Below are 15,714 nucleotides of genomic sequence, written 5' to 3'. Positions count from 1 at the left end.
GCTCGCCAGCTGATTGACAGTCAAACTTCATAACCAAACTTTCTTATCAAAGCTTAAAAGTGAAAACTCCAAAATCATTGTTAATAATCATTTTTTATTGTGAAATTTACAATATAATAAATTAAGAAGAAGGCAATAATAAAATATTAGTGAAGTGCATGAAATTAAAGAAAAAGTTTTGAAATTTCTTTTAAAACGACGCGTAAAAGTTTTGACAATTGGCTTTGTTTTGTTTACTAAAAAGTGTTCTCATGAATTTTATACAAAAAATAATTAGCAGGATATAATTAAAATTTTATACTTAGTCTTGTAAAGAAATGGACGACTTATATGTAAGTTTAACACTAGATAATATTTTTCAGAATTTCCTGATAGTAGTTGCTGGTTTTTCTTTAAAGGGGATCTGCAATGCCATTTTCCGGGGATGCGTGGACAGTATCAAAGGAATTGCTGTGGTTTTTTATCTTGACAGGGAAGTGAACAAAAAGATCTCTGAGAGATCTTCGCGGTCCAAAAGCACATCGAATGAGCGACTGAATCAAGCGGCTGGTACTCCGTCAACAGTCAGAAGGTCCGGAATTAACAAGGAAGCAACAAAACGAGAAGAGTTAGTTCTTTGCTAGATCATCCAACAAACTATATGTTGTATGTCTAATCAATGGTTTGTTCTTTTTACAGGGAATCAATGGTGGGGAAGCGCGTCCTGCAGTGCTGTGCCTTAAATGGGGGTATCTTCTGGGCAGGCATTGCATTCTTCGAGTATCTCCTGCTACCCATCTTGGCCACCATTTTAACGTACATTTTCTCCGAATCATTTGGTATGACCGTCTGGGGGTGGATGCAACCCTTCTTTTCGCTCATCTTCCAGGCATGCTGGGTACTGCCTCTTTTCATCATCAGCAAAATCGTCAATAGCCTCTGGTTTCAGGATATCGCAGATACGGCTTATAAATTCCGCAAAGGACGCCCTCAGCTCTTCTCCAGCACTAGCAAACTCATTGCCGATACACTATTCAGTCTTATCGTGCAGGGACTCTTCCTTGTGCAAAGTATGATTGTGAGCTTTCTGCCAGTAGGGTATGTCGGTAGTATCCTCTGCTTCTTGCACATGTGCCTTCTGTACTCGCTCTACTCCTTCGAGTACAAATGGTTCAATATGGGCTGGGAGCTGCACAAAAGACTTACGTACATCGAGTACAACTGGCCGTACTTTTTCGGTTTCGGTATCCCACTTGCCATCGCTACGCAGCTACCGAGTTCTTTCATTGTAAGCGGTTGCGTCTTCTCCATCCTCTTTCCGCTCTTCATACTCAGCAGCAACGAAGCTACACCTGTTTCTACAACAAAGTGAGTATAAATTATTCGTTGTTTAAGTGTTTGCTCTGTTTTGCCGATGTAAACTTAACTGCATGATGAAAGAGTGTTGCAAATGTAGTTTTCGAAATATCTAACGGTGATATAATTCATTCGAGAGCTTGGGTAGTCAACCCTCTCAGGGCTCCCACCACACAAACTCTACGGTATCCAGAGCTCGACTGACTGAAGTCCAACGAACGTAGCTTGACCACGTCCGTCAATCACCCGAGTACCGACCGGATTCTACTGTTTTGTGTTCTATTACGAGCAATCGCGTAGAACAAAGACCATAGCTCGGGCGAATGTTTTTGGCTTTCAGTTCTAATGCCTACACAAAGGAGATCGAGATCAGTCTTTATTAGCTTCATACAAACTTAGAAGGGGAATTTATGTTGTTAGTTGAACTAGCACGATGTTTTATAGCTAGGTGCGCTAGGCTCAATGAACTACAATTCAGCAACATATCAGTCATTAAACTTCAAGTTCTTCATAACTTAGAAGCCTTAGAAGGTTTTACAACTTAACCCTCGAGTGCGTTAAACTTGATTGATTTTTAAAACTTCTTTATTTGCACATCAACGCTTTGTACGTTTTCTTTTGTAAGACAGTCGATGCAGGATACGATGATGACTAAGCTAGCCTGTTGGCCCTCATTCCTGCATTGATCCTGTAAAAATTATGTTTATCACTGGTACATGTTCAAGGTTGCTTTTGCAACTGTCTTACCATTGCTTAGTGTTTTCTGAGATAAACGATAGACAATCTGGCACAGAAGGTGAGGACATTTCTGTATCCTGCAGTAAATACTCTCCCGTATATTGCTACGTTCTCCTAAATAAGCAATTTTCTGTTTAAATTTATTTCGATTAAATACAAAGAAATCCCAAAATCAGAGTAAAATAAAACTGCACAGACTTCTTTGCAACAAACAAACTGAACAATTTAACGGACCACACTGTACCTTTCCGATTACAATATATTTTATTCTTGGTTACATTTACATTTTTATGTAATATTAAATAATTATGCATTAAGGATAAAAATGAGTTGTTCTATATCCAAACACATTAAACTGACAACTGACTTTTGTTTGCAGTCAATACCCTCTGAAACTCTTCTCACCCGTTGTTGCCATCTCCAATACCCTCTTCAGTAGCATTATGCCTGTCCACCGGACACCCGGGGTGGCAACGCCCAGCCACCCGACTACCCCGCTGACCCAGAAGAGCAGGACAAAGTAGCCAACAGAGAGTCCGGGTGCTAATTCAAGATCTTGATAGTGTGATTTATCAACATGAATACATGACCAGGGGATTTGACTCTATGCAGGACACTAATATTTTGTGTTGGATTTGCTTTTTGTGGGAAGGGAGGACAATGAGAGGTTGAATAAAAAGGGACTGAACAATAACCATAAAACAATTATCTTAGTTACTTGAACTTTTCAGCTGAGTTCCTCCTACGGATGATCCTTTATGGCATCAGAAGTCTCCTGATCTTGAGCAGGACATTTCTCATCTGAATCTTCCATTGAATCATCTACGGCAATTATCGACATTGTTGAATCATCACCGGTTTTGTTTTCCTTTTCAGGTTTTACAGCAATGTGGTAAAGGTTTAGTTCTTCTTCACTAAGCTCAACCGGAGCCTAGAAACATTTTTAAGGGATAGTTTTAATTTTATAATTAATTAGGAATTTTAAAAGGAAACTTACCTGAGACATGTGATCCTTCCCGTGAAGTCCTTTAGGGAATGCAATAACATCCCTGATAGTTTCAGTATCACAAATGATGGCCATCAAGCGATCTATGCCCAGAGCAATGCCTCCATGTGGAGGACAACCAGATTCAAGAGCCATAATAAGATGCTTCAAGTGCTTGTGATCAATATCGAGGATTGTCTGCAAGACAAATTTCTGCAGATCACCGTCATGAATGCGAATTGATCCACCACCAACTTCCTTCCCATTTATCACCAGATCATACGCCAATGAGCGGATACTTTCGAGATTTTTCTGCTCTTTAAGCGCTGCAACGTCTTCTGGGTGTGGAGCTGTAAAGGGATGATGAGTACTCTCTAACTTCCCGTCGTCATTGCGTGTAACTAGGGGGAAATCTGTGACCCAGAGAAATTCCAGTCCACCCTTGCCGTCCTTCTTGAGAAGTTCTCGCGTAATTAGGCTATCAATGATGACATTCCTTATGCGTCCCATGAGTTCTTGTGTTCTATTCTGCTGTCCAATGGCCAAGAAGAGAAGATCACCCTGCTCAAGTGAAAGGCTCTCAGCTAGGGCTTTGGTAACAACAGTCGATAGTGCATTGGAGATGTTGGATTCAATCCATGCTTCGATTGAGGTTTCCTTGAGTTTTGACACAAATAGCCGTGTCTCCTTGAGATCCTTTATCATTTTCGCGACTGTATTCTTCAGGGATGTCGGGAAACCATTATTGGGAGACTTGAGGACAATGGCATAGGCCACAAAGTCATGGTATGTACTTTGGAGGGTCTCATTGATTTTTACTTGTTCTGTTACATCCGTAAATGGGAAGTCAAAGCGAAGATCGGGTTTGTCACTTCCAAACTTGGACATCACATCGGCATAGGTCATACGCCTGAAGGGAGTCTCTAGGGGACCATTCTCCCTCTCTGGCCAGGAACTCTTGAGGACTTCTTCAATTAATTCCATTACTTTGTCACGATCAGTAAAGGATAATTCTATATCTAGTTGCGTAAATTCTGGTTGTCGATCTGAGCGAGTTGCTTCATCTCGATAACAGCGAGCTATTTGGAAGTATCTAAATTGGGCAGCATAGAGTGTCAAAAAGTGGGAATATTAGTTGGTGTTCCACTTCGTGGCCAACACCAAGTATTGTAATCTTCGGAAAAACCGACCACCTCAGATCGGGCTCAAACTTGGTAAGAACACGTTTTAGACATCCCACATTACGAAAATGGTGGTGGAAAATTTTTGATCCGGCTGATCTGCCGGTGGTTCAAACTTTGCCTTATAGCTCGAGAACGGCAAGAGATAGAGACTTCCGCTTTGAAGTTTTCTATAGAAATATGGATGTAAAATTTCATTTTTTAGCATTTTTGAAATCCAAGATGGCCGCCATCCACCATTTTGAAACACCGTTAACCAGTTACCTCATAGCTAGAGGTCTGAAATTTTAGTATGTTATAGGGCTCAGTGAGACGTTTTCATCGATAATTCATACTTGAAAATCGATCAAGCCGTTTAGCAAATATGGCGGCCCAAAGCAAAAAGTGTTTTTTCGATATAACTCGAGAACGGCTTTACCGTTTTTGATCATCTTGGTATCAAATGAAAGGTTTTAAGAAGCCCTACAACTGTTTAGAACATTCTAAGTTCCAAAAATGTCCGCAAGAGGCGCTAAAAACAAAAACAAAAATTGCCTAACTTTAAGGGGCAATATCTCCGAATCCCCATTAGGCAAATCTTTTAAATTTTGATATGTTGTAGCCTGACTCAATATCTTTCATCAGTCCGAAAATGAAGAAATTCTATGTCGCCGTTTAGAAGATATGGCGATTTGAAAAATTCTTGAATTTGAAAGTTCTAAGAGCCATATCTCGTGAACTGCTTGACCGATTTGGCTCATCTTAGTATCAAATTAAAGCTTTTGCGATTTTTTCCAACTTTGTAGAACATCAGAAATTTCTAGAACTATTCCTTGTAAACGAAAAATGCGAATAACTGTTTTTGTGAAACAAACATCCACCTTGTGTTTTGGAGGTGACCTTGAAAAATCTCGAAATATATATCAAATCATAGCTTATTCTAAGACCTTTCCAAAACTACTTAAGAAATTTCTGTAGGTCTTAAGGAAAACAGAGATATGACCATTTTTATCCATCAAATTGCTGAATTTCACACAAAAAATCAACTTTGCCTAATAGTAACTGCTCAAAAATCAATTTTAACGCATAGATAAACTTTTCCACGTTGTGGGACACCAACTCTTATAACTGGAGGCATTATGATTGACTTTCGTATGAAAGGATCATGTGGGAAAGTTACCTGTCAATAGCACCAGCCATGAGGAGCTGCTTGAATTGCTGCGGACTCTGTACAAGGGAGTAAAAGTGTCCGCGTTTCCTCGATGGCACTACAAACTCCTGGGCTCCACCAGGCGTAGCCCTGAAGAGTGTTGGAGTCTCCACCTCAACAAATCCACATCGATTGACGAGGAATTCACGCATCTTCATCAAGACAGTCGATCGAGTACGCAAATTGCGTTGCATATCCGCGAAGCGCAAATCAATGTAACGATGCTCAAGTCGGAGAGTCTCCTTGGCCCTGTTGAACTCATGCACTTCCATTGGCAAGTTCTTCTTGGACTCATTTAGCAGCTCAAAATCCTCCAGGAGGACTTCAATCTCCCCAGTTGACATGGCAGGATTGCTGAGATGTGGTGGGCGAGCCGTTACCACCCCGACAACCTTAACAATGGACTCATAGCTCATTGTGTCGAGTGGAATGTCTTTTGCCTTCTCCGGTGGGATGACTACCTGTGTTGTACCGTAGCCATCGCGAATAGTTATGAATTTCTTCATACGCTGAAAACTCAACCAACCCGTGAGGACAACATTCTCACCCACATTCAGCATGCTCAACTCTCCGCAATTGTGTGTGCGACACGTGAAGAGATTTGTATTCGGTGGAAGGGATTTTGGGACATCTTTTACATTTTCCTCCGTCATTTCTTGATCACTATCCCCATTCTTGTCGTTTTTAAAAAGATCATCGGGATCTTCTTCCTTCTCTTCTGTCTTATCAAATTCAGGCAGGATGTAGGGCTCTTCCGGGGAAAGAAGTTTGAAATTCTCCACGATAACTTCAACGTCTCCCGTATCGGTTTTTGTGTTTCGACTATTTGGCGGACGAGCTGTTAGAGTTCCCTCCACGAAAATAATGTCGGACTCCTTGAAATTTGACATTTTCTCAATGTATTCCCTGTTTGATGCTGCAACGGTCACTTGGCAATACCCTGTACCGTCTCTCATGCGGAAAAATCTTCCATGTCGCTGACTATTCTCCAGCCAGCCAACGAGTCTAATCTGCTGTCCCACATTGTCCATCCTTAGCTCACCACATGTTACTTTTCGCTTGTCAAAGTACTCCCGGATGGTCCCCTTGGCCTTGGCAAGTTCAGGAGCCGTGATACCCAAAAAGGAACGACTAGAGGTGCTCATTGAACGCTTCTGGTCAACATCTGCAAGGGGTCTTCCGGAGTATGGTGTTCTTACGCTGAGAATTTCCTGCACATGCACCTCCACGTCCCCCGTGGCAGTAGAACGATTCCGTGAGGTTTCCGGACGAAGTTTGCAGCGTCCTACAATTCGTAGCTGAGCATCAACGGGCATTTTTTGGAAACGAATGGATATGTCTGTATCTTCGCTATTTGCAATTAGCTGAGTGTACCCCGAACCATCTTTGAGGAGGAGGAAACGACCAAAGCGCTGCTTTACAACACGCCCAAAGAGCTCCACGAGCATCCCATGGTGGTGATTCCTCAAGCCTCCACAGGAAACCTGCATAGGGCGTTCCATGGGATGATGATCCATTGGTACAATGGGAAGCTGCATAAGGGGCGGTGGGTATGATCCGTAATCATCATATCGGTTTGGTCCTGTTCCAGAACAAGAAATAGGATGCTTTTAAGAGCAACTTGAAGTTTGTACACTTTTTTATTCCCGGAACGGTATGATGTATGCCCGGAAAGTACTATAAGTGCCTGGAAGTTCAGTAGGATGACTGCCAATTGCATCAGGACGTTTCTAAGGGTTCCTATAGTGTCATCTTTTGGGCAAAAATCTGAGTCTATAAAAACCATTCAAGCAAATGCAAAAGGAACTTCCTAAATGGATAGATTTGGACCCCAAGATTCAGCCGGGTGTTAAAAAGTAGGTTCCTAGGAACCCTTAGAAACCCTGATGCAATTGGCAGTCATCCTGCTGAACTTCCAGGCACTTATAGTACTTTCCGGGCATACATCATACCGTTCCGGGAAGAAAAAAGTGTACAAACTTCAAGTTGCTTTTTTTAAGCAAATAAAACATTTTGCATCTGCTGCAATAAATTCGTATCTTACGGAACATTTTATTAGGCGGCTGGTTCATCCACATATTCCTATAAGCCATGTTGCCTACGACTGCTGATCTTTTTAATTTATCTCCCTGAAATAAATCAATATGGAAATTCAGATCCTTCCAAAGACTCTTTCTAGCTACTAAAGGCTACTGGAAGCTATTTTCACAGGGAAAACCGGAAAAACATAAAATACCGGTGAGGTAAACAATAAAATATCAGACGCTACAATAGAGTATCGTCTGCAAAAACTCCTACACAGCCTACGGAAAATAAATCTATTCAGCATCACACTTTCTATTCAATAATGGGCACAGGTGTGCAGAAATAATTCAAAGAAAATTAATAGTTTCCCTTGAAATTAGTAAAAATATTATGAAACTGAATGGAAGTTTTCTAACCTCAAAGATTGTAATTCTTTCTCATAAAGAGTGAAGTTGAATCATACACTGTAAAAAAATATTTTGAAGAGTAAATATTTTTTATAGGGGAGATAAGGGCTACTACGTGAAGATTTTTGAAACAATAAGAGAAAATCTAGATTTTTATTACTCTCACTAATACAGGGATTACAGGAAAAAAACCAAGGCAGCAAACGATTTTTTCATCTAAAAATTGCTATCTACCTCATTTCTCCTAAAATAATTTAAAAATTAAATATATTTTCTCCATTTTCCCGAGAATTTTATTGGAATCTTTTATTAAATCTCATTAGTTTCCACCAAAACATCGTTAAAGTGTGTTACAACGTAGTCATGGTAGTACATCATTATGGCAAGAGGTTGACCAATGATCAGCGAAGACCAAACAATGGTATTCCCCCAGCGTGGACCAAAACGGACTTTAGCGTAATTCGAGATCCACGACAGAGGGATTTGAGCCATCATTCCCATAAACGCCCACACTTTAAACATCCTAAGCGGAACACTGACCTAGAATAATTTATAAAATTTAAATTTTCTTTTCTGTGGCATAAATAATTATATAGAAAGGTTAGTAAGAACCGTAAAAACTTACTAGGTACTCATGGAAGAAAGCGCTGATGAAGAAGACCGTGATGGAAGCTGCTGTTCTACCAAATCCCATGTCCACAACTGGGATGTACAGATGACGGACACACCAGCGATGCACAGGCATGTTCCAGGTGCGCCAGAATGTGTCTATGCTATTAGCATTCCACCAGTCGCAGTAGAAATTTCTATCTGCAAACTGGAGTAGCTCTCCCAAAAGGTTCATGAACGAGTGGAAAGCGAGGTAGAAGAAACACAGCCAAACTAGATGATTTGGAATCTAAAGTGAATAAATTAATATATATTTGGCAAATAAAACGTGTTGTTCTTTCAAATTAAAAAAATATATTGTGAACAAAAAGTTCCATTTAAGGACATAAGGCTTGCCCCTGATGTTATTGTTGTTATTGTCCTTGCGGAGAAAAGAAGTAATGGATTGCTGACGAGATACTACCACATGTGGGCTTTTTAACAGATAAGAGTGTATTAATCTTCTAATCCAACCGGTCAACGTAATTTAATTGCACGTTGGTGGATGGGGCATATTTGCCGGGTTCTGTATTTGAACAAGAGACTTTTGAATGCGAACTCTAGTGCTCTATCCATTGCGCCCCAGGTTTCTTTTAAATTAAATTAAATAAATAGATAAAATTCAAAGATGGTGATTTGACCATACACGCCATATTGATTTTCTCATTTTAATTTAAGATTAATAAAAATTAAAAATTAAAATCTCAATTTTTTCTGATAATTTCTATGGAAAACTTAAATAAGAAAAACTTACTTAAAAATTATTCTTTTTAAAATTTTACATAACTTTTTAGGACAAGATTTTCAGGATTATCATCCAATCTTACTCACTGTACCCCAGTCTCTCCTAACATTATTTTTTAATTTTATTCCAAAATATATAAAGATTACACTGTAATTATAATTTTCTTACAGTGTCTTGCATTGGCGCGCAATTATCCGCGCGAATTTTGAATTCATGAAATTCACAGAATTAGAATAAGAAATGCAAAGATAAATATTAAATAAAAATATAGCATGGATGGAACAGTATAAAGCGAAAGAACGGTAAGTAAAACTTACGGGCTGTGATTCTTTCTTTGTCAGTGAAATGTGAAGATGACTGAAAATTGAGGATGAGCAAATTTTGAGGAGAGACTTACTCGTGAGCCGAATCACAGCCAACGCGCAGAAATTTTGAAGAAATCCTTAATCGTGGTGGGCGTTGGCTGTGATTCGGCTCACGAGTAAGTCTCTCCTCAAAATTTGCTCATCCACAATTTTCAGTCATCTTCACATTTCACTGACAAAGAAAGAATCACAGCCCGTAAGTTTTACTTACCGTTCTTTCGCTTTATACTGTTCCATCCATGCTATATTTTTATTTAATATTTATCTTTGCATTTTTATATGTATATATAATGTGTATATCTATGCATTTATATATATTTTACTTTACTTTTTATATATGTATAAAACGCCCCGCTTCGCGGGGCGTTGGTCTTATGCAACTCAAGATATGACATGTTAACTTTAAAACGCGATATCTCCGGAACGGCTACATAGATTTTCTTCATTTTTGGCATGGAGTTAGATAATATAGTCAACTATAACATATCAAAATTTGAAGCAATTCTATAAAGCGGTGCTCGAGATATTCATCGAAAACTCATCGAAAATTTTGTTTTCGATTTTAGCGCTACTTGCGGTCATTTTTTGAACTTGCAATGTTCCGAGCAGTTGTAGGGCTCATTAATATCTTTCATTTGAGCCCGAGTTGATCAAAATCGGTCAAGCCGTTCTCGAGTTATGGCCGATTTTCGATGAAAAATTGTGGCGGCCATATTGACTAAACGGCTTGACCGATTTTTGAAAATGAGGTATCGTTGGAAAGCTCTTGATGTCCCCTACAACATATCAAAATTTCAGCCATCTAGCTATAATAGCGGCTGAGATATAGCGAAAACAAAATTTTGAGGTTATTCAAAATGGCGGACGGAGGGGTGGGGGGGTGGATTTGACCTCATAATCGGACGTCTTCCAGTCGACTTTTAAACTTTGCCGTTTACCGCAAGTCTCTATCTATTACCGTTCTCTCGCAATTTAGCGTTATACTCCGGCCGGCCGGCCGGACGGACGGAAAGATTTTTGGCGCATACGTTTTTTGGAATGTGGGGACCCTAATTCGTGCTCATCCCAAGTTTGAGCTCGATCTGACGACTTTGCATTTTAGAGTGTACACAGAAGCTGTGCTTCTTTGAAGAAAGAATCACAGCTAAATCTTTGAAGAAAGAATCACAGCTAAAAAGTCTCACCGCTAATTTAAGAAGTCTCACAGTGGCATTAGCCAGGTCCATATTGGAAAAGGGTGTCAATGAATTCCTGACTGAAGGGATCATCCATTGCTGAAAGAGCGCCATAACAACGTTGACCCCAATCACTACTTCCAAAATGCGTTTAAGGAGAAATCGCTTTCTGATCCTTGAAGTTCTTGGAAAGTTCAATTCGTAGCAGAGTGTAGGAGCTAAGAGGAAGTACAGAAGATCTGTGAGCCGAAGATTTTGAGGATATTGAACGAGCTTTTCTTGTTTATGGGTCTCCTTCGTTCCATCAACGGCGTCTGTGCCATTTTTCTGGGCGCTCTCTTTCTCTGTAAGAAAATTTAAATTTAACTTTTTGTTTCTTGAAAATTAGATCAGAATAGATAAACTTACGAAGCTGCGCGATTGATATGCTCTGAGTTCTTTTTCGAGACTTTGTAGATTTTGGGGAAGTACTCTCATGACGACACCACATGTTCACCTGTACGTAGCTCCAGAGCTTCATAAAAAGGATGGAGTATACGAAGCAGACAAAGATAGCTCCAACTATGAGGAATAAATTAAAGAAAATCATAATTCGTATTTAAGATTCATATACTGTAAAAGAAAACTAACTGAGGCTGAAGCTGTGTCCACGAATGTGGATGATGACCATCGGAATGAGGATGAGAACAATAATATTGATCACATGGACAAACATTCCGAATCCTTCGGCAACAATTTCAACGGAGAGTCCTTTTTCCACTAAAAGGCAAATTAAAACTGGCACCAAAGTGTCTGAAAAAAAAAATTAAAAGTCCCTTAATTTGCGATGAAAAGGCAAAGAAATTAAATTTCTTACACAGAATGAGGATTAGCGATGGAAAGCCTTCGCCTTCGTTCCTCCCAGTCAGGACAATGTACCACTGCATGGGGTCAATTCGGATGCCGTATTTTATGAAGTTTTCAAGGAGAAGACGAAACCCACCCATTGTCAAGAGGAGGAAGCCCCAGTTGACCAGTCCCGTGAAATTGTTGAAACCCGAACTCCATGTGAAAAGTGAATCCTGTGGACGATGGCATCTAACGAGAAATAATATTAAATTTCACTTGAAGGAGATGCAGTAAAAATTACAAAAAAAAAATTAAAATTATCCAAAGAAAATATCTGAAAGTTTCATTTTCATTATGCAATTTCATTTCCATCTTTGAATTAATCTTTGTTTTGCTCAGAAGATTTTACAGAGATTTTATACTATTGTGAGATGTGAAAGATTTTAATGATCACATTGAAATTGTTGTCGTTGAGAACTTTGAGAAAAAAATGAATTTTTAATTATTGTACCCAGCTTTGTTCCTATACATAAAGAAGGGACGGGGCTAAGTGTGTCACCGGTATTTATAATATTTTTTACATGTTTTATCTTAAAATTAAATTTTATTATAATTGTTGGGATATTAATTTTTAATTAAATGCTCTTTTGTTTACTTCATTCATTGTTTCATTCATAAATTGAAAATTATGATTTTAGTCGAGTAATAAAAAAAACTTAAAAAGAAATTAATTTTGTATGATTAGGTATAATTAGCATAAATTAGAATTTGTTATTATTTCTAAAAAGATTAAAATAAACACCAACTAGTATAAGCATCAGAAAGCAAAGAGCAAGAAAAAGGAGTTAATTCACTTGTGTATGAAAAATCTCTCATTCGAGGAAATATTCGGGGTACGCGTAATCGTGAATATAATAAAAGGATCAAATATTTTTTTGATAAAACTTCCTATTTTACGGTGAGATTAGTCAGGAAAAGTCGGCAAAGATTTGCTTAAAAATGTAAAAAATTACGTCACTATTGCGTTTCATGAATTTTTGTCAATGCATGAAGCATAATACCACCAAGGCATTTGCATGACCGAGCATGGCTTTATGCATTGAAAGAGAGAAAAAATACGACACATGACGTCATTATTTACATATTTTGGTAAATATTATTAACCGGCTTTCCCCAGTGGAAATAGGAAATTCTTTGGCGATTCCGGTTGTTTTCTTGAACGGAAGATTTTTCTATGTCGAAACAAACAAAAAGTCTTTTTATGAACTAAAAAAAATCAGGATTTATAAACAATACCGCTCAATTTTCAAAAAATGAATTTCATTCACAATTTCTTTTTGTATTAATATTTCAACGTGAGTGATGCGTATTGATGGATTACGGAACATTGCATAAAAGAATCAAAAAGTTTATTAAACTCTTCATAAAATTAGAGCTATTGTACATCTCATACAAACACATATTTCATACTAATACTCAACTGCATAGCATTTGATGCATAGCTATGCTACTTTCATATTTAATTATTTATCTTAAATTAGGGGATATCGGGGCTATTTGAGTCAATATTAAAAAAAAAATTCTCAGCTGTTTGACGGATTTTCATAAAACATGAAAAATCTTTATGTAGCTGATGTAATGTAATTTAATGCAATATGCGGTATCTTAATATAAAAGAAAATTCCTTTAGAATCTCTTGACAAAATATTTATTCTGTGCATCAACATGTTGCTAAATATTCGCACGTAGTGACATCACGCCAAAAAACGTGTATTTTTACAGTACAGAGTCCCTGACCCAGAGCCACAATCTCGCGCTTTCGTCTCATGCAGACAGCCTTTCGCAATCCAGAAGATCATAAATCCATCGAACTCATTCGAACGTAAAGGCAAGATGTGTGGACTTTGATCTCACGAAAATGCTTGTAAACACTGACTAAACAAGCCCATTTAGTCGGTGTGCTTTTAAAGCATCTCCAACTCTGTTAGTTTTGGGTGATTTTGAATTGTTGGAATGACTGTGTGGAATTTTTTTCCAACCCATCGAATTATTAGTATACAAATCATAAATGGAGTTATTTTGTGTTGCAAGTCTTGGAGTTTCTGTGTGATAGCGCCTCTATATATATGATGAGAGAGTCAGTTGATAAAAAACGCGTTATCGCGGTTTATTGAAATGAGAATGCCCCGTCCGTGATAAGATGGAAAGAAAAATGTCGATTCGCCCTCCATTGCTACGCAACTTTGGACATTGAATAACAATCTGGAGAAATATGAATTTTTGATGGAAATTTATGGATATTCTTACGGTTTATCAGGTTGCGATCTTCGTTGCTTGTACTCATACTCGATGATCTCCTCTGCCCTCGTGACACTCTTTGTACGACGATAATTCACGCGATTCCTCTCATGGGATCCATCGTGATCACCCATTTTTTTCTCCCAAGTGCACGTTTTAATTAATTAACGTGATCTCACCACTTGCAGGCCGAAGGTGATTTTGACGGTCAATGCCAACCTATTGAGAATTCTCTCCCAACCTCTCTATAATCTTCTGTACACAGTAATTATTTCCCTATACTTTTTTTTTCTCCACTACAACACATGTTCAATTTTCTTAACAATTTCCAACAGCACTTCCCACCCAAGAGCTGAACTTAAGCCGCGCGCGCGTCTTTCTTCCACAGAAGCCCAACACTGACTACACGATGCAGCACATGGCGGAAAATTCTTATCTGTGAGAAAGCACTCGGCGACGTGAAAAAAAAAGAAAACGAGTTGTTAATTAATGCTATCTCTCATGAAGCTGGGATTTTGTCGATAAGACGAGTGGGAAGATTCACGACACTTCTTCGGGAAATGCTATTTTCGCTGTTCACGAGAGGAGCACAACAACTGACAATGCTATACACTCATCGACTTTTTAATCTTATTGCAAAAAATTTAAATGCGATACTCGCACACACTACACATACATATGTATGTATATATTGTTTATACAACACTTTAATGCCGGTTTAGTGGGTGTGTGAGTTGTATGAGTTGGGTAAATTGTTTACAAATGATTCATTAAGGTTTTTGATTTCTTTTTGTGACGGAAAAAAAAGAAATGAGTCGTGCAAAATTATCGGCGAATTAACGTATTTTTTTAAAATGTATATAAATTCAGCTAAAATCAAACCTTCAAGAAACTTTTTTGCATTTAAGGATTTAAGATTTCTAGGATTTTTTCAAAAGGCGAGTGAAAATGCCACTTTTACGAATATGAATGACAGATCTGTTAAAATCATTTTCTGCACTCGCTTTAATTAATCTCCTTTTTTCTGTATATGTTTCAGGAGAGTAGCATAATATATCAGCATAAAAGTATGGTCCGAGACAAAGTTGTAGGCCAGGAAATTCCCTATCCTATCGAGGAAAATTTCTTGCCTGCGTGGAATCCTACAGATAAAATTATTTATGCAAATTGACTTTTTTGCTCTGGTTTCCCCTATAGTATAAATTAATTAAATGTTTTATTTTTTATAGGGGAGGGCGGGGCTAATAAAGTCACTTAAGGGTTTAGAAAAAGCCTAAAATATCATATTTCCTAGCTAGATAGAACAAAATGATCTGAGAAAGAGTTGTAGGGCAGTTTTCCTAGAGAAATGAGCTATACATTTCGCTTTATCTGTTTGGGAAATATGATATTTTGAGCTTTTTCTAAACCCTTAAGTGACTTTTTTAACCCCGCTCTCCCCTACTCATGAAAAAGCGAATAATATGATTTGCATGTTAGAATAACGAATAATTTTTCTGTGTGCAATGAAGCTTATTAGGCTCTTAGTGTGTGATATATTTAAGAGAATTATTGTTGGTATGTTAACATCAGATTTTTAATCTGTTAATACTTAATTAAATAAGTAAAATACTTAACAAATGTTAAGTATTTTAAATATTTCAATTTCTTTCTTTTTATTAAAACAAAGCATTGTTAAACCCTTTCAGGTCCATTGGGTCATACGTTGACCCAAAGGGTCAATTTTGAAAATATTTTATTTTGTATAGTTTGTTTTTAAACATTGGAGTTCAAATTGTCTTTACAATCCCTGATC

General features: G+C 38.0%; 3 protein-coding genes across 10 annotated transcripts; 1 reads left to right on the top strand and 2 right to left on the bottom strand.

Moving 5' to 3' along the window:
• Nucleotides 1-9: 9 nt before the first annotated feature.
• On the top strand, nt 10-2,775 carry LOC129789412 (etoposide-induced protein 2.4). Its single transcript, XM_055826220.1, has 4 exons — nt 10-332; nt 399-607; nt 679-1,347; nt 2,453-2,775. The coding sequence occupies exons 1-4, from the start codon at nt 318-320 to the stop codon at nt 2,595-2,597; spliced, it is 1,038 nt and encodes a 345-aa protein (XP_055682195.1). The 5' UTR covers nt 10-317; the 3' UTR covers nt 2,598-2,775.
• On the bottom strand, nt 1,903-7,894 carry LOC129789311 (aspartate--tRNA ligase, mitochondrial). 8 transcript variants are annotated; one of them, XR_008750437.1, is made up of 7 exons: nt 7,870-7,889; nt 7,473-7,557; nt 5,399-7,010; nt 3,071-4,151; nt 2,792-3,004; nt 2,083-2,187; nt 1,903-2,023 (listed from the first exon to the last, which is right to left on the bottom strand). XR_008750437.1 is itself a non-coding variant. In XM_055826069.1 (6 exons), exons 1-5 carry the CDS (start codon nt 7,755-7,757, stop codon nt 2,816-2,818), a joined length of 3,060 nt encoding a protein of 1,019 aa, XP_055682044.1. In that variant the 5' UTR covers nt 7,758-7,894; the 3' UTR covers nt 2,315-2,711; nt 2,792-2,815. The 8 variants fall into 8 exon arrangements, 4 of the variants coding, with proteins under 4 accessions (XP_055682044.1, XP_055682041.1, XP_055682042.1 ...); XR_008750439.1 differs by having other exon boundaries at nt 7,727-7,881; XR_008750440.1 differs by having other exon boundaries at nt 7,665-7,872.
• Nucleotides 7,895-8,126: 232 nt separating this feature from the next.
• Nucleotides 8,127-14,736, bottom strand: LOC129789371 (diacylglycerol O-acyltransferase 1). The gene is made up of 7 exons (XM_055826160.1): nt 13,929-14,736; nt 11,650-11,870; nt 11,424-11,585; nt 11,202-11,354; nt 10,803-11,137; nt 8,486-8,758; nt 8,127-8,400 (listed from the first exon to the last, which is right to left on the bottom strand). The coding sequence occupies exons 1-7, from the start codon at nt 14,051-14,053 to the stop codon at nt 8,170-8,172; spliced, it is 1,500 nt and encodes a 499-aa protein (XP_055682135.1). The 5' UTR covers nt 14,054-14,736; the 3' UTR covers nt 8,127-8,169.
• Between the last annotated feature and the right edge of the window lie 978 nt (nt 14,737-15,714).

Source organism: Lutzomyia longipalpis, chromosome 2, assembly GCF_024334085.1.
Source record: "Lutzomyia longipalpis isolate SR_M1_2022 chromosome 2, ASM2433408v1".
Lineage (NCBI taxonomy): Eukaryota > Metazoa > Arthropoda > Insecta > Diptera > Psychodidae > Lutzomyia > Lutzomyia longipalpis.
Note: the sequence above shows the minus strand (reverse complement) of the source record. Positions and strands in the feature narration are given on the sequence as shown.